This window comes from Malaclemys terrapin, chromosome 6 (assembly GCF_027887155.1).
Source record: "Malaclemys terrapin pileata isolate rMalTer1 chromosome 6, rMalTer1.hap1, whole genome shotgun sequence".
In the NCBI taxonomy this organism is placed as follows: Eukaryota; Metazoa; Chordata; order Testudines; family Emydidae; genus Malaclemys; species Malaclemys terrapin.
Window position 1 is genome coordinate 45,596,254 of NC_071510.1, and position 21,369 is coordinate 45,617,622.

The 21,369-nt window shown below is 40.9% G+C and overlaps 1 protein-coding gene across 4 annotated transcripts in view; it reads left to right on the forward strand.

The window, feature by feature from the left end:
* The first annotated feature begins 7,096 nt into the window (after positions 1 to 7,096).
* Positions 7,097 to 21,369, forward strand: part of DAPK1 (death associated protein kinase 1) — a 121,594-nt gene continuing 107,321 nt past the window's right edge. The window contains exons 1-2 of one of the 4 annotated variants that reach the window (XM_054032492.1): positions 7,097 to 7,175; positions 7,952 to 8,122. In XM_054032492.1, coding sequence (XP_053888467.1) covers positions 8,061 to 8,122 — 62 coding nt within the window. In that variant the 5' untranslated portion in view covers positions 7,097 to 7,175; positions 7,952 to 8,060. The other 3 variants (XM_054032491.1, XM_054032493.1, XM_054032495.1) reach the window with 3 other exon arrangements.

Sequence of the window (21,369 nt, forward strand, 5' to 3'; positions counted from 1 at the left end):
TTCTTAAACCTTGGGTTGAGTGCTGTAGCTATCTTTAGAAATCTCACATTGGTACCTTCTTTGTGTTTTGTAAAATCTGCTGTGAAAGTGTTCTTAAAATGAACAACATGTGTTGGGTCATCATCCAAGACTGCTATAACATGAAATATATGGCAGAATGTGGGTAAAACAGAACAGGACACATACAATTTTCCTCCAAGGAGTTGTCACAAATGTAATTAACGCACTATTTTTTTAACGAGCATCGTCAGCATAGAAGCATGTCCTCTGGAATGGTGGCTGAAGCAGGAAGCGGCATACAGATGTTTAGCATATCTGGCACATAAATACCTTGCAATGCCAGCTACAAAAGTGCCATGTGAACATCTGTTCTCACTTTCAGGTGACATTAAGCAAGCAGCATCTCCCGTAAATGTGAACAAACTTGTCTTAGCGATTGGCTGAACAAGAAGTAGGACTGAGTGGACTTGTAGGCTCTACAGTTTTATATTGTTTTGTTTTTGAGTGCAGTTATGTAACAAAAAAAATCCACGTTTGTAAGTTACACTTTCACAATAAAGAGATTGCACTACACCACTTGGATGAGGTGAATTGAAAAATACTATTTCTTTTATCATTTTTACAGTGCAAATATTTATAATAAAAAATAATAATATAGAGAGCACTTTACACTTTGTATTCTGTGGTTGTAATAGAAATCAATATACTTGAAATTGTAGAAAGACATCCAAAAATATTTAATACATTTCAATTGGTATTCTATTGTTTAACAGTGTGATTAATCACGATTAATTTTTTTGAGTTAAACACATAAGTTAACTGCGACTAATTGACAGCCCTGAATAAAAGATCTGTCTTCTGAAGATACAGATCTTCTCCTTTTTGTCAGCAGCTTCATTTTCCCCTTCTCTGGCCTGTGTGATGTACTCAGTATAGTTCCTGATAGAAAGGTGTCCTGATCACAAAAGCCATCAGCACAACTGGATTCCTTGTGTCTCAGCAGAAATGCTATGGTTTGAATGGATGTGGATGATAAATGAGTTTCTGGATGTTAGAAGCAGCCCCTTCAGGTCAGAGTTGCCAATGCTGTACATGTTGCATGGACAGATAGATAACTTCATTCTAGCACCTTTGAGAAACACTATGTTCGTTTCTTAAATAAGAAATTAAACAGTCATGAAAAGTCTTTGAATCAGCACGAAGAGCCTGATTAAACTCCCATTAAAGTTAATGATTTCTGTTGACTTCAATGAGAGCAAGATCAGGCCTTGAGAAAATAAAGGTGGACTGTACATAATGGGAAAATATTTTTAAGATTATGTTAACCATAAACACCAATCTATGAAAAATGTTGAATAATGTTTTATATAGTAAAATGCACTCACAAGAACAAATTAGTCCAACTAATAATCTTTACATTAATTAACAAGAAATGAATATTGTTTACAATCATAATTAAGGAAGACATTCTAATTGGATGACAGACAGTCAGAAGGGTAAGCTTGAAGAGATTTATTCTGCAACAGTAAAATTTATGTGTCTATTTGCCTATTTTATGCAAAACTGTGTGTGTAAATTGTGCATAAATGTTACTGAAGATGGCTATAAATCACTTGAGAGGTAGAGATAATGGAACTTTTATGTCACCAAACAATGCCAGAAGATATAGAGATTTTAACTGAGATTGAATTCTCTGTAATATTTAAGCAAAAGTATACTAACCCCTCCTTCTAGCAAATAAATTACTGAACCACCTGACATGGTGAACAGACAGATACAAATCAATATAAAAATATTTCGTTACAGACATTGGGCCAGCATCTCCTCTCACTTACACCAGTTTTACACTAATGTAATTCCATTGATTTCACTATAATTACTTCAGATTTTAACCTGTGTTAAGTGAGAGGATAATCAGGCCCACATGTATTACTACACTAGTTGTAATGGAATAAACAAAAATATACACTGAGGTGAAATTCTGGCCCCATTGAAGTTTTTGCTATTGACTTTGCTGGGATCAGAATTTCACCCAATGTGATATTAAATCAATTCGGAAGTAAAACCAACCGGTATAGTAATTATTGACTCAATTAATCTTGCATAATTTAAATGTGTATTTTTGACACATTACATGTGCAGTCCAATCCTAGTCTCACTGAAATCAATGGGCGCTTCTGTATTATGGTGATTGGGTCACATGATTATCTAGAAAGACAAACTGCTACAGAGAGACAGTCAATGGAAGCACGATTTACCCCTCAAATACAACTATTATTTGTTATGAAATGGGGAAAGTTTTTGATATTTCACTCTTCTGTTTCTCATGTGGTTCCAGATATTGCACTGGGAACTACAGCATTTCTCCAGGTCATCTCTGCTCTTATTCAAGTCAATTGCAAACTTATATTAATTATGTTTCAGCAGTGAAATTGCTTTGAATCTGAACCTCTACCAGAGGCAGATCTATGGCTGTATATTTATTCAGAGACTTATTTGCCATTCTGAGTACAAAGATCCCACCAGAATAGATCCTGTCAGCTGAGTCTCTTCCACACACAGCACTTAGATATGTTTACAGTAAAAACAAGAAGTTTATTTAACAAAAAGAGATTTGAGGAAGAAGCAAGTAGAGTTAATGAAAACAAACCATTACAGTTAAAATAAAATCGGAATACACTCTGGAGCCTAAATGAGACAAGACATTCCCCTGTCTCATAACGATTAGCTCACCCAAAGTTTCTCTGCCAGCATCAAAGTGCCAGACCAGCTGTGATTCTCCATTCATAAGACAAGCCAGTGGGCAGCTTGTCCCCTCGGTGAAGAATGCAAGGTGAGTCCCTGTACCTATGTTCAAAAATCCATTGTCTTCACTTGCAAACAGGGTCCCTCCTGCTGGTTCATTTCTTCTTGTAAATGTCCTCTCTTGAAGATTCCATAATCTCTCATTAGCATTCGGCTCAGACTGTCCATTGTGAACCATACAATATTGAATTAGCATATAGCCAGACAGGTAGATTAGTGTCTCCTGCCTGCAAGAAACTTGCTTATCACCTTCTAGTGACCAATTCTAAATCACACACCTTAAGAATATATATATATTCCTTACATCTTATCTGTACATACATTTTGCAATGATTATGAGGACCAGGGTCACACAGGCTTTCAGTAGAGACTTTACATGACACTCATTGGCGAACAATATGTAGATACCAGACTAAAGAGATCCCTGTCCCCTTATGCACCTGTGCCCGCTGCCGATTGGCATCAAGAGGTCCCTGTAACATATACAAAGATCAGGATTTCCATAAAAATTTATATATCACAGGAATTATTGTTTACCTTAATGCACAGGTATTTCAAGCAAGCAGCCTTCCTCTCTCACTCTACTAATGCCAATGTCTTGACTCTCTTCCCACTTATAGAATCATAGATTATCAGGGTTGGAAGGGACCTCAGGAAGTCATCTAGTCCAATCCCCTGCTCAAAGCAGGACCAATCCCAGACAGATTTTTGCCCCAGATCCCTAAATGGCCCCCTCAAGGATTGAACTCACAACCCTGGGTTTGGCAGGCCAATGCGCAAATCACTAAGCTATCCCTCCCCCTCAAGGTTGGTGTAAGTCAGGAATAATTCAATTGAAATCAATAGAGTCACAGGCCCTGATTCTCATTCCCTACATCTTGCGGAGTCATTCATTTACAACAAAGCAAACTGGTCTTAAATCGCTACTAGACAAGAACGTTAGCATTTCACACCGGCTTTTCACAGGTGTAAATATCTACACCAGGAACACAGCAATGGACAGTCAGACCCATAGTGCTGTTTAACTGGTATAAGTTACAAAAGAAGTGGACCTTATACATTTATAGTAGTGTTTCTATCTGCATGCTGTTAAGAAGATGCATGCTTCACCCCAGAAGTAATTACATTTCAGTGGTGGTTGCAGTCATCCTTTCATTTAAATACAACTAGTTTATATTTGTGAAATGCTTTGGGATCTAGGGCACCATTATAAAGGTATTATTGTTTGTATCAATTTATTTATTGTTCTATGCTGCTCTTTTCTAGGCCTGTGTAGCAGTAGAAATTAAACTTTTATTGCCATATTACCATACACGACTGGGCCAATAGCAGAGCTCTTTGGTCAAATCAGTGTTGCTGGCTGGACCTACTGACTTGTCTGTTTTTTTTAAGCAATTCTGAAGCTTTCACCTGTAAACAAAGCTGATCCCTCCAACCACCATAATAATTTCTCATCTGGCACTCCATTAAAAATACTTAGCAGGACACAATCAACTTAAAAACCACAATTCTCTCTCCAAAACTTTTACCTACCATTGTTACAATAAACACCTAAGGTTACCATAACTGAGAGATTATGGTGGGGAGGGTGTTTTCTCTTTTTCAGTTTGTTTGTTTTGAGTATTTGACAACATTTTGCATACAGTCAATGTCACTGATCCTAAAGCCCTAATTCAGCAATAAGTATCAAAGGAATTACTCATGTTTTGCTGAATCAGGGCCTTATTCCATTTCTGTTTTTGGTGTATGCTTTTCACATAGCAAAAAAAGGAGAAAAAATAAAAAGAAAATGAGATTGTAAACCACATTGACAGGAGTATTATGTGACAAGTGTAGTACCCCAAACTACTTTTAAATGTTTGTCATTTAACTGACTAAATTTCAAGTTGATGTTGTCCCTTTTTACCAAATACATCTCAAACAAGTAAAAATGGGATTTTATAATAAAAAAAAGTTTCAGCATTAACACTTGCAATAATTCATACAAAATACCATTTTTACTTTTTGTATGTATCTTTCTATTAGCTCAGGACCACATTTGATTGCTGTGGAAGAAAATGTAGAAGGAGCAGAAACATATGTTTAATTATTTTTTCATAAGTGTTGTGGGTTGGGTGTACTTTAAAAGTACATTCCCGTTCTAGAGATATTGCTGGCTCTAATGATATTCCCCAATTTAAGCATCAAGAATATCTCTAAAACAGCAATGAACTTTTTAAAAGTTTGACTGTATGTACTAAACCATAGGATCCACGGGGGGGGGGGGGGGGGGGGAGGAGAGGTGCAGCAAAACACATAAGTCAAGAGTTTGAACATTCATTACAGAGAGATGAAAGCCATAGATGATGTGCTGGAGATTAAGTGTAGTACTGTGCTCCTTCACAGTTCGTTACAATACATTAGGAATCCTCAGCATACATTTCTGAGCTCTTTTCTGTCTGAAAAGTCCACACCCTTCCACTCTTTGGCAAGGGTCCTGTATGATTTGAAACTAAGGGATCCATTCAATTATATTATCTCCATTTGGACAATTAGGTCAGTTGTGGCACAGAGAGTTTAAATACTTGCCCAAAGTCACACAGTAACTCACTGGTAAAGTCGAAATCCAGGTCTCCTACTCTCAACACCCATTTATAGTACAAGTAGGCCAGGTTGCCTCAGGTGCTAAATTAAGTATGTGTACAGGCACATGACTGTGTTGAACTTTTCTTCACCTTTGATGAGCACTTCTTTTTCTGAGAGTTCTGATAGTTCAGAGGGAAGTTATAAGCTGTTTTGTTACTCAGAGTCATATGTTCCCTTGGGGTTGTACACCAGGGGTTGTGCAGGAAATGGTAGCAACTTGTACTGATGAATTTGACTCAAAAGTTTCAGCCGTAGGTAAACTTCTTGCCTGGCATGATGCCATGCCAATTTACTACTGAAAAATAGACACCAAAATTTCCAAAAAAGAAAACTTGGCAATGGTGTGTGTAAATAGGGGGACAGTTGAGGAAAATCAAATACAGTATGTGAGGCCCTGCAAACCCAATTAAATACATTACAGGGGAAAAATGCTAGTTACTACTGCATGATTATCACATACTTTCAGCAGACATCCACACCACTGAGCCAAAATAATACTTACCCATCTTTGAAATTGGCGGATGCAGTAGAGGCATCGTAGGGTGGACATTGTGTGTTCCACTTTGTGCCAGATGCTGTATGATTTTTACTACTGATGCATTGGTTCTGAGTATTTTGGAAACAGCCCTGCAGAAAGGGTGCTGTAGAGTCACACCACTACTGCAGGTACAATTTACAAAGAGAGATTGTGCCTCAGGAACTGTAATCTTGCCTGTGGCTGCTCTTTTTGTGTATGGGGGATGTGTACTAATATAGGGCACTTGTGCGTACCAGCCCCATTCTGTGGGGTGGTGCAGGGGAGAGTCCTGCATGGCTCTGCCTCATCGCCATCTCCTTTGGGGTGATAACATTTACAGGGACAGTAGAAGGTGAGCAATCTTTGCAGATAGGCTGCTGTTTTGATTAGCCATTGTGTGGACCATGCAAAGGAGTGGGGATGGGGAGGATAGGAGGAGAAGACTCCTTAGGTCCCTGCTCCCTCATTGTGCCCATGCAAGGGTTGCTCATAACCTGGCTCTCAGGAGGGTCAACAACTTGCCCTGCCATCACGGTCACTCCACAGTGGGCAGTCCCATACACCCTGTGGCTCGGCCGCAGGTTGAAATGCTTTGAGGACTAAGTGGGGAAGGGGGTTTCTGGGGTTGGGAGGAAGGCAGGTGGATCTGCGAGAGGTTTTCTCTTCCAGTGGGCCAGAGAAGGCAGGAGACAGGGAGAACTTCTCTATGGGGTTTCTGCACCTGCCCCATAGAAGCTGATTCGAAGGGCAGCCCCGCCACTGAATTAAAGGGGAGGGTTAACAGCCACCGCCGAGCACGGGGAGCCGACTCTCGCTTCAATCGCCCCGGGATTCCACAGTCCTCTCTGGGGGTCCTTTCTGCTCCACAGTCCCACCCGTATCTCATCCCAGCCGGCTGCGCCACAAGGAACCTGCTCTACCGCGCTATTGCCTCCCCAGCGCCCGGCTCCCCTCCGGGAGTCAGGGCCCCAGAGCCGGCGCCTCCCGCACCTTGGCCGTGCACCTGTGAGCGAGCAGCGGTCCCGCCCCACAGCCGGGGCAGGCCGCGGCCAGAAGGGGAGGAGAAGGCGGCGGAAGGGGGGTGGCGGGTGGTTTCTCATTGGCCGCGTTGCGGAGCCCCGCTCCCCAGCCCTGCGCTGCTCCCTTGCGCGCTGCTCCCACGAACGCCGGGCAGCGGGGAGGTCGGCGCCGCGTCCCAGTTCCTGCCGGCGAGCCCCCGGCAGCGGCAGTGAGTGGCGCTGGGGGAGGCGGGCGGGTTCTCCCGGCGCTGCGGGCTCTGCGGCCGCGTCCCCTCCTCCTGCCGCACCACGATTGGGCTGGGAGGGGGGCTCCCCCCTCGGGCAGCTCTGCCGGCTGGGCGGTGCGGAAAGGCCGAGGCTCCTGCCGCTAGACGCAAGAGGCGTCGTCCCCCGCCCGGGAATCAGGTGCGTTGGAGGCTCGCGGGGATGCCCGGAGTCCCTGCCGCCTGGGCGGGTTCGCCCCTCGCCTTTGCTAGCTTGGCGTGTATGGAGGCGCGGTAGCCCCGGCGGCTCCGCCTGGCAGCACGTCCTCGTTGGCCGGGTAACGGAGGGGGAGTCGCTGAGGAATGTGGCGGCCGTGCGGCGGGGAAGTGCCTGCCCGGGAGCAGCTGGGTGTCGCGGCGGGAGAAGGCGCAGGGGAGGAAGGAGCGGGGGAAAGCAGAGGGTAGAGCCGAGGAGGCTGCATTCCTCCTGCCCATGTGCCCGCAGCACAGCCGGGGCTTAGGAGGCGCGGTTCGTAGGTTTCCTTCTTCAGCTCCGCACGGGGGGAGTGTGGGAGAGGGCGCGGGGCTTGGCCCCTTCTGGTTTGCGCGGAGCAGAGCGAGGGATTCAGGGCCACACGCGCTTTGTGATTAATCCCTTAAATCCCCGTGGGGATTTCAGTGTAACCTTAGCTGGGAGATTTGCTACTGTCAGTCTGTGTGTGTGATATGCACCACCCGCCCTCTTACAAACCCAGGCGCTCACCTACCTCTCCCCTCTCCAGGGCGCACAGTAGTGCATGAAGTGTCATTGGATACTACAGAGATGTGGTGATGAGCTGGAAGGAAAAAGTGCTGAAGTCGGCTGGGTTTTTCTGAAGGGTGACAGCTATCATGACTGTCTTCAGGCAGGAGAACCTGGATGATTACTATGAAACTGGAGAAGAACTTGGCAGGTACAGTAGGTGCTGAAAGAATGTACAGTGTGTTTGTGAATGACTGTTAAGCTGGCCAGTAACCATCATAAATTGTGAAAGGAATCTCGTGATTATAGTATTATAATATTGGGGGGGGGCTTGTGTGTGAGGCTTGGTCCTAGCTTTTTAGCTACGTCACTCAGGCTGTGAAAAATTTTGCGCCTTGTGCAATGTAGTTAGGTCAGCCTAACCTCCTATATAGACTTGACTAGATCAACAGAAGAATTTTTCCATTTACCTAGCTTGGGCTTTCGGAGAGGTGGTTTACCCACAATGACAGAAAAACCCCTTCCATCAATGTGGGAAGTGTCTATGCTATGGCGCTACGGTGGCACAGCTGCAGAGCCATAGGTGTGCCACTGTAGTGGCTGTAGGGTAGAAATATCCTGAGTGTGAATACAGTAAAATGAGGTGATCATACAACATAGGTTAAGGGACTCCAAATGGTACTGGTAGTACTTCCATGTCATATAAAAATTCATTATTATGGACTAAAGCAAAATGTATTGACCTAGGTCTAGAGAATGCATGCAGATTTAATTTCTTGTTCCTATACATAGTCATGTTGTACCACCTTATTTCCTTTAAGATACCAGTGTGTTCTAGTAGGTATAATTCAAATAAGGAATGTGATTTTAAACAATCATATGTTGCTGTCTTAAATAATTCAAACTAATAGGAATTTAGAACTTGATAGTTGCTAATTTAATAACTTCTAACTTCATATTTATATATCTAACGGTCTGTGTGTATATGTGTGAGATTTTAAATAGGGATCTCAAATAATTTTGTGTTGTGCTTTGACTTATGTTAGTCAAACGGGTAACTTAAATTGCAATATATTGTTTGTATATAGAGAGAAATACACTTCGCATTTTAGAAGCTCTGTATATCTGTTATGTGATCTTTAATTATTTTACTTAAATCAAAATGGTACTCTGCATATAAAGATATGGGAAAATCCATCTAATTTTTTTAACTGTTCTCTGTTTAATGAAGATTCAAGGCATATGTGTTTAATTATTCTGTTCCAAGTGGAAAAAAAGTCAGATCAGGAGACTTATGGTAGTTAAGAGCTGTAGGTTTAACACTGTCTATATAAAGCCTATTTGTTGAATGCTACTAAATGCACAGCTTCTGCCACAGCTTTTTGATACGAAGCCCAAACCGTTGGCTAGTGTTTGTAGTGTTCTTTGACTTTTAAGAGCCTTCAGTTTAATGTTAAATGAAGTCAGTTGTGTGTGGGTTCTTTTTGTGTTTTGTCTTTTGTGAACTGCAGGATTTTTTTTTTTTAAACAGTTTGTTGTCAATGGCCCAGTGAATATGGAGTAAATATTGTATAATTTTAGTATCAAAATATTAACAATTTAAATGTAAATTTTGCAAGGGGCATAACTTAACCTGGTTATGTCAATGTCATATGTACTCTGTATGCACAAACAAACATGTTCACAGTTAGGTGGTGCTAACAAATTTTGAAAAGTATATTGAACCTCATGCTGCAGGATTTAAGCCAATCTCTAACTATTAGGGACTAGGATGAAACCAAATTTGTGAGGGAAATGATCCCACAGCTGCTTACTGGGGGATACACCTTCCTCAGAAGCATCTAATGCTGGCCACTAGATTGTTTACTGAACTAGATTAGACCTTGGGTCTGATCCAGGCTGGCAATTCTAGTGTTCCCAACATCAGCCTTTTTCTTATGGCACTTTGGTAGAAAATACAGTGAACTCCTTTTAAGGTAACTTTTAGCTAGATCATCTTATCTAGTTTAAAACCTTACTGCATTGTCACAGACAGCAGACACACATTAATTCAATTTTTGCATAAAGTTCCTTTTTTCTCTCTCTCTCTCTCTCTCTCTCTCTCTCTCTCTCTCTCTATATATATATATATATATATATATATATATATATATATATATATATATATCAAGTATTTAAAAAAAAACAAATCTGTTTAATTCATTCTATTGTGTGCACGAGAGCTTGGCCATATTACATTAATAGAAATAGAAATACCTTTTACGTTAAAAGGCATAAAATGTTCTCTTGTGTGAGGCTAAGCCGTGCACTTCTGATAAGTTAAGTGTGTGTGGTCTAAATATTATGTGTGGCCTGAATTAAGTCACTTGACTTGATTCCTGTGGTTTTTGGCAAGAACATGTGAAGTATTCTGGCATTGAGCTGTAACCATCAGGGCTAGTAAAAATAAGACATTAATGGGTGTAGCATGGACTAGTTTAATTTATAAACTTCACATACTGAAATTTACATAGTCACAGTAAATGTTAAACACCACAATAAAACCTTTTGGAGCTCCTAGATTTCTATCAGGTTTTTGTTGTAAAGGTTTTTCAGGGACAAAGCAAGTTCTAACCTCCAATCAAGGGAAGTTTTATGGTCCAGGTAAATATGCAGTTCTCCTTGCATTTACTTTAAATGGAAACTCTGACCATAAAATCTGGTCCCAAATACAGATTATTTTGTACGAAATGTAAGACAAAGTTAATATTTCTAGGACATTTTTTAATTCCCAGGGAAATTATTGTATTTTAAAATGAACTTTCCTTACAGTACTTGGAAACCAAACATTGCAGCTTGAGTATCTAAAAGTGAAACTAACTTTCTTTCTTTTTTGTTCAAGCAGAGAGAAATGCAAAATGTTAATATCATGCTTTTTTTTTTTTTTTTTTTTAAAGCAGTTATTAAGATGCTACTAATTAGGTACTTGAATTTGTTTACAAAATAATTTGGACATTGTCCATTTTTAACCTCATGCTACCATTTTTATCTACTTTTCAGCTATATATTGCATACTGCCACTAACTTTTCTGTATGTAAATGATCGTTTAGCATTCAGTCTACCTGCAATCATACTTTAAGAATTAGAGGATTACATTTTTAAAAACTAAATTTGAGGGTAACCTAAACTAAATGCAATAAAACAGGGCTGGTTGAGGGAACATCATCCGGTGTTAGGACTTGTATACAAAAACTTCAACTATATTTGTTTACATTAAAACATACTTATGGTCAAAATAGACTAGAATGTTTTGTGGTAGAGGGTATAAAAGCACTGCAGCACTTTTGTTTAATAAGAAAATACATTTATTATTTAGATGGGACAAAATAAGAATTGATTATCCAATATTTTGTCCTCACCATCACCTCCTAGAGACCCAGATCTGTACTACTTTCAGTGTTGCCAACTCTTCTGTCTTTTTAATCATGAGTCTCTAGATTGTTGGCATTTCTGCTTATAACGCTGGTTTCTGGAGTTATGTGAGAATCTCAGCTTTTTTTTTTTTTTTAAAATAAGATTTCAGCCTCATGGTTGCAAATAAAAGCTTGCAAATGTGAATCAAAAACCAGAAGGCAAATAGGAACAACCCCATTTTTATTATTTTTAAATCAATATGACTGGGGCTTGACTCATAGTTTTTTAACACTGGGGGTTGGCAGGGCTGGAGGCTGTAGTCTTGCAAAGCCACCCCATTTCTCCCCTTATTTAGAGGTAGTGTGTGTGGCAGTCACAAATAAGGTAGGTGAATGAATGCACTCAATTTAATAGTCCAAGTGGAATATGGTGTGCTTATTTATATGGATCATAAAGTACCTCTAACACCTTTTGAGAAGGCACTGTACAGACGCCCTCAGGTTCATTGAATGAGTTTGAAATTAAGGACTCTTTCAGTGTTCTATTTTTACTTTTTATCAGATAGTTATTGTCAGAAGTATTACAAAATAAAAATTGTGTTACTATTTTAATGAGGAAGATCCATTAAAAATGTATTGCTAAATGCACTGCATAAGTTAAACCTCCTTTATTAGTTTCAATTTAAAACCATCTTGGCTTGTCATAAAATCCATAGATGTTTTAAGCTAATGTAAGGAATAGCAATATGCCTGGCAGAAGAAACACTTCTTCGTTTGTTTACTACTGACCACAGTGCCTTTACCCAAGAATAGTAAACTTGCTTCATCAGCCTACTGGTGTATTTTTATCCTGGGGGGGAGGGGAAATGCAAATAAAGGACCCCAGAAGTATTGATACTTATGGGATCCCCTGTAATTGTCTCAGTTGTACATGATTTATTCCTGTGAGTGATAGCTAATCTGGTATTATCCTAAGCGTGTGTACATGTACAACAATCTTGGGAGACATCCAGATCAATTATTATTTTTATCAGAAACTTCTATTAAAAAAACTCTGCTCTCAATTGTTGCAAATGTTGCATTACTGAGACAAATTTTTTTTCTCTAATACAAATTTAAGTAAGCTTGCTTATGATATCTGTATAAGGGATAAGCAACATAGTAATCAATCATCTAACCATGACATTTCATAAGGCTGATGCAGATTCAGTTCTGGCCAGGATGCAGATTATTGTGAAAGAGCAACACATTTACTGAAGCTTTTCTGTTCGTTTAAATTCTGCCTGCAGTTGCAAGCTGTGTGACCATGCATTTTAAATACTCTTCTGTAGTGTCTTTACTTTTATCCAGTTCCAATGCATTTGTTGGTGTATGAGTTTGCCAAATTATTGCGTGCTTACTATGAGATTTTTTTTTTTTTTTTAGGACTGCCGATCAAACTTTAATAATGGACTTATCAGAATTGTTTGCCTCCATAAATATAGGCTTGTCTTTGTTGATGGAAGTTGTTTCAATACCAGAGGTATTGTTAATTAATTATAGTGACAATTTACCAAAACAAGAGTACAGCTATAGCTATATCCCTATTTACCTAAATTGGGTGTGATTTGGTGCATTGTCCTATAATGACTTTTTCTGAAATTCCCAAAAAAGCTACATTATGTCTGCACTACAGCTTATGTTGGCATAACTTATGTCACTCAGGGTATGTCTACACTACCCGCCGGATCGGCAGGTAGCAATCGATCTATCGAGGATTGATTTATCGCGTGTAATATAAACCCGCGATCGCTCTCCCGTCAACTGCTGAACTCCAGCTTGGCGAGAGGCGAAAGCAAAGTCGACAGGGGAGCAGCGGCCGTCGATCCCACGCTGTGAGGACACAAAGTAAGTGATTCTAAGTTGATCTAAGATACGTCGACTTCAGCTACACTATTCTCGTAGCTGAAATTGCGTATCTTAGATCGATCCCCCCCAGTGTAGACCAGGCTTCAGGTGTGACCATCCTCCCCCGAGCGACATAAGTTACACCGATATAAGCGCCAGTGTGGACAGCGCTATGTCAGCGGGAGAGGTGGTTTTATTATGCCAATGGGAGAGCTCTCTCCCGTCATTATAGAGCATCTTCACCACACGCTCTCTGCAGCACTGTATGTGTAGACAAGCCCTTAGATCAGGGGTCGGCAACCTATGGCACACGTGCCAAAGATGGCACGCAAGCCGATTTTTTTTTTTTTTTTTTAATGGCACGCTGCTGCTGCCTGCCAGGGTCCCGCTCAGCCCACTGCCAAACCCCAGCAGAAGCAGGGGGCAGAAGCAAGTTTGCTCCTACCGGCTGCTGCTGTACAGCAGGCTCCGCCGGCAGCCAAGCTTCCCGCTCCCGCGCCTCTTCCCCCAGCGTGCTGTGTGGAGCCCTGCCTCCCTGCTGCCTATGGCCCTTGCGAGGGAGGGGAGAAGAGCAGCCCCAGCGCCCTCGCTGCTCAGACCGGTAAGGAGGCGAGGAAGGGGGGTAGGAGCCGTGAGCCGCTCAGGGCAGGGGGCTGGGAGCACCCCTCTGCCCTGACCCCTGCACCCCCTTTGCACCCCAGCTCCCTGCATCCCCCCCAGGACCTCATCCCTGACGCCTCCACACATACCCAGCCCCCCCCTCACCCCATGCCCTGACTCGCGCGCGCACACACACCCCGAGCACCAGGTTGGCAGCAGGCTGAGCGGGGCCGGCGGCCAGAACCCCAGACCGGCAGCGGGCTGAGCGGGGCCGGCAGCCAGGACCCTGGCTGGCAGGAGCCAGTGGACAGAACCCCAGATCGGCGGCAGCGAGCTGAGCCGCTCGGCTCGCTGCTGGTCTGGGGTGCCGGCCCCGCTCAGCCGCTGCCGGTCTGGGGTTCTGGCTGCCGGCCCCTTGCCAGCTGGGGTCCCAGCTGCCGGCCCTGCTCAGCCCAATGCCAGCCTAGGTGAACGGAACCCCAGGCTGGCAGTGGGCTGAGCAGGCTGGCGGCTTAAGATCAGCATTTTAATTTAATTTTAAATTAAGCTGCTTAAACATTTTGAAAACCTTGTTTACTTTACATACAACAGTAGTTTAGTTATATTATATATAGACTTATAGAGTGAGACCTTCTAAAAAACGTTAAAATGTATTACCAGCATGCGAAACCTTAAATTAAAGTGAATAAATGAAGACTCGGCACACCACTTCTGAAAGGTTGCCGACCCCTGCCTTAGATTGTTACAATGTCACTTCTTTTTCTAGATTAGAGAGAGAAACTGCATTGGCATTGCAATATGTTACAAAAAAAAAAACCTGACAAAATAACTTAAATAAGATTTATTTCATAAGACTTTATAGTTATCAAACACGAATTTGTGAATACTCCTTGTGCATGAAGGCTTTTTTAATCCCAATAATTTTTAAAATAAAAGAAATATTTTTAAAAAAGTAATAGGATTAAAGTTATAAAGTGGCAGGTGCCTAATAAGCATCTACTAGGAAATCTTCCCCCCCCTCCCGGGGGGGGGGGGGGGGGGAAGACTGGAGAAAAACAGTGTATCATTCTAATAATTTAATGTACAAACCAAAAATTCTTTGCTGGTCAGAAAAAAGAAATACTTCAGATTTAAAACTCCCAAGAAGGTATGGGTGTGATTCAGATATGTGCTGAGTGTCTGCCCGTCTCATTGACGTCAGTTAGATTTGTCTGTCCTTGGTGTGTCTGAAAATCAGGCTATATGTGCTCATTGGTTCATGAAATGAGGAGGAATCGCCGCTGACTGTTGCTATTTTTAATTTACCCAAGATGTCTGATAAACTTCACTATAGTCACTGATGAATTATCTATAACCTTATCTTCAGTCTGCTACGTGATGAAAAAGAAAACAAGTAGTTTTCTATTTATCGTGGTGTTTTGTTTGCACATCTGGACCTTGTCTACACTAGAACTTACTTTAGTATAACCATATTCCTATGTGAATAATCCACACCCCTGAGCGATGTAAGTTATACCGAGCTAAGCGGTGGTGTAGACAGCACTCTCCCATCGACATAGCTACTGCCTCTCGTAGAGTAATTAAACCGACGGCTTAGAGTATTGTAGCCAGAAGCGCTACGGTGGCACAGCTGCATCAGTGCAGTGTGCCACTGTAGCACTATTAGTGTAGAGGTAGCCTAAGAAGACACTATTTTATCTCTTTGTATTCAGTAATGTGAGCAAATAGTCTTTCTGGAGACAGTGTGAAAACAAATTTTTTTGTGATGTTAGTTTGCTTGTTACAAGTAGGCAAATATCTCCTTTAGTGATACATGCTTTGTGCAAATCTTCAAAAATATTCCTCTCCAAAAATGCAAAGAATGTCCATCTCCTGAGTATTGGCTTATAGTAACTATATTGCATTCTCTTATTCGGAACATGGTGAAAGGATATTTGAACAGATTAAGCTTTGCTAACAAATAGAGTTTGACCTTCAGTGATGGTTTTGAGAATTGGAAACTCTTCTTAACAGGTTGATGTACAGAAACTGTGCAGGCAATGTCACTTATTTTCCCTCTAGAAATTTGTAACATCTGATATTCCTTTGAGAAATTTGCTTCTTCCCTTCAAAGCTGTCAGGTTTATCTTAATTGCATAGTAATAGTACTAGCTCAAAATTGTTGTGCCAAAGGGATTTTTTTTTAATATTTAGTTATAATGTAACTGTGATCTAGATTAAAAAGCAGTTTGAAAAAACACTAAGTTAATTTAGAAATAAAAAGGAGAAATGTGAGAGATGATGTAGGAAAGCTACAAGATAACATTACATATAAAGTCTTAAATTTTTAGCTATGAGAAATTATCCTTCTGAGTTCTCCTGCAGTATAATCTTTTTGTAGCCTCTCTCTGGTTACGTATTAAAAGTGATACATACATATGTACCAACCTTAAAAATTTCTATGTGGCCAAAATGGTTAAATCCAGAAGTCATAGAATATGTCTATATATGCAAGTAATAAGGAAAAAATGTCTTGTAAGCATCTTAGTAGTACTTACATAACCTAAACATCAGTAGAATGCTCTGTTTCTGTGGGATAATTCTTGTTGTAATACAACTGTTGTCTGCTAGTACTGTTATATTACCTTAAATTGAATGATATCTGGGAATTCTAAGAAAGAAGTCTATAAATACTTTAGCAATGAAATAGGTGTTAATTATAGCAAGAGGTTTTAGCTTTGCTTTAGCTAGCCTGAAGGTTCTAAACTCAAGTTACAGCCTAGAACCTTTCAGATGTTTTTGTATACAAATATTGTTCACATAATCAACCTTCTGAGAAGGTGTCATCGCTCAGAAGAAATGTTAAACTGCTCTATATTGTGCCCATCTTCTGTGGCTGAGCAAGTGAAAGACCCGCTCCTCCTGCTATCGATTGGGCCCTGTAGTTTTGTGAGTGGGAGTGGGGAGGAAATCTCTGTATAATCTTGAGATCATGGTGGCAAGGGAAAAGAGAATAGAAAGAGTCCTTTGTGTGTTACCGTCCCCATCCCTCTGAGCTGTGTCTGGAAATGGGTTTTTCTTCAAAAGTGAATAATAAACTGTGTAGTGGATGTCAGCTGTTGATATCTGAATTAGACTGTCAACGTACAGTACTACTGGTTGATAATCTGTTGCCTTATAAAATGTGTTGATGTGTAGCTACGTGAAAGTCACAAGAGGTGCAGAGGGTTTTCAGAAATAATTGCTTGGTGGTGCTGTTTAGTTTATTTCTCACAGAAGGAAAAAAAATCTGCTTTATTGGTCTGTTATTATGCAGTGTAATTAAAACCACAACATACTGCTTATTCTACCACTTCATTTTAAATATGTGAACCTTTGCAAATTTAAACTTTTCAGGGAGCTGATAACAATGTCTTTGAATTATTTTTCTTGGTTTGGCTCCATGAAGTACAATCAGTGCAGGAACTGGTGTGTTAGTAACGCACTGGCACTTTCATTAATTTGTATTTTTAAGGATCCATATCTCTCCTTGCAGATGCTCAAGGATGTAATTTCTTTTGCTTATGCAGCACATATGAACAGATTTTTTTTCTGGCTTGGTTAGGCATCCAAGCAAGCTTGCAAAAACTGTGTATGCTACCAGTGAGGGATGTGAATTCAGGCAGTTCTTCTCTTATGAGGGAAGGAGAAGCTGGAAACAGTTACACGGAAACTCTCTCAAATTGCAATCAGGATTAGATTATGGGTTTGCCATATGGTGCAATATGTTAGCTTTTACTTAACACCTGTTTATAAGTGGGGGAGGGCTAAGAAGAGGGTGGCAGAAGAAATATAAATATTACAGTCTTAAGGCCAGCCGTGTTCTTTTGCTTAAATTCATTGTGCATGTAGATCCATCGATTTCCCTGGGGCTATTTATGTGAATAAGGCGAGCAGAATTTAGTCCTTGAAGCGCAGGTTTTATTGCACGCTAGAACCTGCAGCCTGGCCCTGCACCCCACCACCAATAGGGACTCCATGGAAGGGAAGAGGATGCTGTTCTTCAACAGAGAAAGCCTCCAATCCCATATCAGCCAAATGGGCTGGCTTTGGTTTTGTTTTGTTGGCTGATTGAACTAACTTGTTATCTGTATGTGTTTTTCCCCCCCACCCCCGCTGGTCAACGTTATGTGGTTGGGAGCCTAATTAATTGTTAGGGTGCATAGAGCTCTTGCGTGCATGTTTATTGTTTAAATCTAAATAAATATTTTCTAAAGTGTGCTACACATGGTTCACACCTGAAGAGCTTACAGTCTAAAGGCTAGGACCTGAAACGCTTAGGGCTGTGGGTAATGTGACTTGGGTAGAGGCACTGAACTCCGTGAACAACTGTTTGCAGGAGAAAGGCCTTAGAAGGAAAGTGTTTGCTTCAGGCAATAGTATTCAATCTGCCAGAGCAACAAGAATTGCTAATTTAACCTTTAACTAAAAAATATAGTGTAAAATGACAGGATAAAACCCAGTTCTTAAATTTAGGACTGTCCTGGGTTTCATTTAATCAGTGAATTAGGTCCGGTTGTAAACCTCCCCTGCTTAAACAAATAGGGTTTGTGACACAGGGATAGTTTCGTTTAAGGAACTTAATTTTGCTATTACCTCAATAGGATAATATCCCATTCTGTTTTGACGTCAGTTGCAGCCATGTTATTTCACCCAATTTAGTGAAGTTGTTGTGTCTGACTTCATACTGACTTCATTACTGGAGATGAGTTCTTGGTTTTTGTTTTTTTCCTAATTGCTATAGTGATGGAGTCTAATACCAAATCCTAAGTGTGAAACCATTTTTCTTTTAAATAGCTATTTTAATGCTTATCAAAAGCACTTAATTTGAGCATCATGACACCTGCTGGAGGCGCAGGAATGTGTGGCTGCCAAATCGCCACTGCACCATATCCCCTCCTCACTTTTTTTACACAAGCACACACACAGTGGACATGTTGGAATGGCGGTTAATACTGCTTCTTGGAGCCTTAACTCCCATAGTATGGTAGTATATTCCTGGACATGTCTTGCATTTCATCCCTCCCTGGGAGTTAGGCCATCTGTACAGATTTGCTATGGGGATGGAACAGGGCCGCCCAGTGGGGGGAAGGGGGAGGGCAAGTGGGGCAATTTGCCCCGGGCCCCGCAGGGGCCCCCATGAGAATATAGTGTTCTATAGTATTGCAACTTTTTTTATGGAAGGGGCCCCCAAAATTGCTTTGCCCCAGACCCCCTGAATCCTCTGGGCGGCCCTGTGATGGAATGGAGCTTCCTGCAGGCTCCCAGAAATGAGAGAGCATGCCAAGGGAAGGCAACTCTCTGTTACTGCTTTCTGGGCTTTTCTCTGCTGTTCTTCTGTGTTTCTCTCCATGCATCACAGCAGATGGTAGTATAGGGAGCTGGATCATTATATTTCTTTATGCATGTATTGCACTAGTTGTTGTTGTGTTAACAGAATAGCTAAACCTTTCCAAAACAGCATGTATAAAGATGATGGTTTTTCTTCCTCCTCATTCCTATCTCTTTAGAAGTGTAGTATTCACAGCGCTTTCCGTGCCAATGATGAGTAAGTTGGTGTTCACTCCTGGCCAAAGCTGCCATGTCTGCCTGCTGTCCTAAGTAAATTGTGTGAATGTTTTGGTGGTTGTGGCCAATTAGAGACCGTATAAAAGAAGTACTCTGAAATGACAGATACAATCTGAGTGTGGGGTTAGCTCTGGATACTCAGAGCCATGACTGAACAGTCTGAGTATGTTTTCCAGGTCAGAGCAGCTGGAGGATAGCTAGACAAGGATTCCTTCATGTGGGGATTGGGGAGTAATTAAGGATAAACAAAAAAATCCCAAACTGGTCATATTCATCTGTCAATGAGCATTCTGTAAATAAAGACCTAATGAGTGGAAGAGCCAGACAATTAGTTGGTTGTAATTAACAGCTCATAAATACATAACTTATGCAGGGAAGTTGCTAATATAGTAGGCATTCAGTGTGGTATTTGTGACAAATTGACTATGCCTTGTTTGCAATTGTTTTTTATGTTCCATATAGGTGATTTGTTTAAACCAAGAACAAAATATCTCTGAGAGCAAAACATTTTCTGTTTCTTGCAGTGGATTTTGTAAATTGTGTTGGTTGGTCAATTTGTTCTTGCATTTAGCATCATAAGTAAGTGTTTGGAAAAAATACACTTACCGACTGATTACTTAGTAAGAGAGAAGTTTTCCATGGAGGAAAAAATGGGCCTAAGCCATCATTTTCTGCTCAGTATAAAAAACTTTTACTTGGGTCATAGTTTTCAGTGCTGCCCCAGGGTTGTGAATAGCAGCTATGTCTTGTTCGTTCTGCAAGTAGTGCAAAACTATCTCATCAGTTTCACTCTGCTACTGTTTGGGAAAGCTATGAGCAGTAAGCACACAAACCTCTGCACACCCATCTTTCACATCCCCCTCTGGCTGGCGAGTCTAGTCCTCTGGCTAATAAGTGACTGGTAAATTATTCAAGCTCTGTCATAAGTATTCATTCATTTTTCAGAGCTTTTGAAGATTGACATAAAAATTTCTTAGAGAGTAATCTTAAGGAGACTCATCTTTAACCAAATTATTGTAACTTTTAATGGAGTATCCTGACAGCATTAATGTGCAACAGAAATAAAATTCAAACCTGGTATACACTGCACTTGTGTTCTTGGTGTCTGTCCCCATGAAATGTGGAAACCCCAAAAGTGCTGTATAATCACTACACATATATTTATTACCATCCAACCAACCAGTAGATCCCAGGCTATCTATCTGTCTTTTAAAGGTTGGTGAGGGTGTGATTTGGAGGGGGTGGAATAAGAGAGAAGCTGCTCCTTTGTCTGCTTCATTGTCCTGAAGTAGTGGGCAGTGCGAGAGTTATATAATAAGCGACCTGGTGCCCTAAATAGAATCCTCCTCCCCAGGTCATGGATCCAACAGCCATTCCATAACTGATCCACTTCTGGACCCATTGTTATAAAAGTGACTTTTTGAGGTAGATTCTTCAAGTACTCTTTCTTTATGAAGTTAGAGACAGCAATACTTACTGTGCCATTGCTTCCCTTTTCCAAAAACAAAACATCTTAAAAAGGGTGTAACAAATCTTCACCACAAGTTCCTTGTTGTGCCACTGTCTTCTGTTTTGAGTCAGATATGCTTCATGTGCATTTTCCCCTCCACACACACTTTTTTGTTAACATGAAACTTAAAAATATTTCCCTTTTTGAATGTTTTATGGGATGTGAAGTGCTAATTTCTTTAAAATATGATATATAATACAGAATACACACTTAGTAGATTGGTGTGAACAAAGCAGTCCTTGAACAACAGTTTAAAGATTAAGGTTCAAATATACCACCTTATCTTTCTCTTTGCGTGTTGCATTGCTTTCTTTAATTATGTGATGACGTACTATAGCCCTGATCCTGCAAACACCTACACACATGCTTCATTTTACTACTTTGAGTAGTACTAATAATAGTGCCTAGCTGTTACATAGTGCTTTTAATTTTGGGACTATTCAAAGTAGTAAAATGAAGTGTGGGTGTAAGTGTTTGCAGAT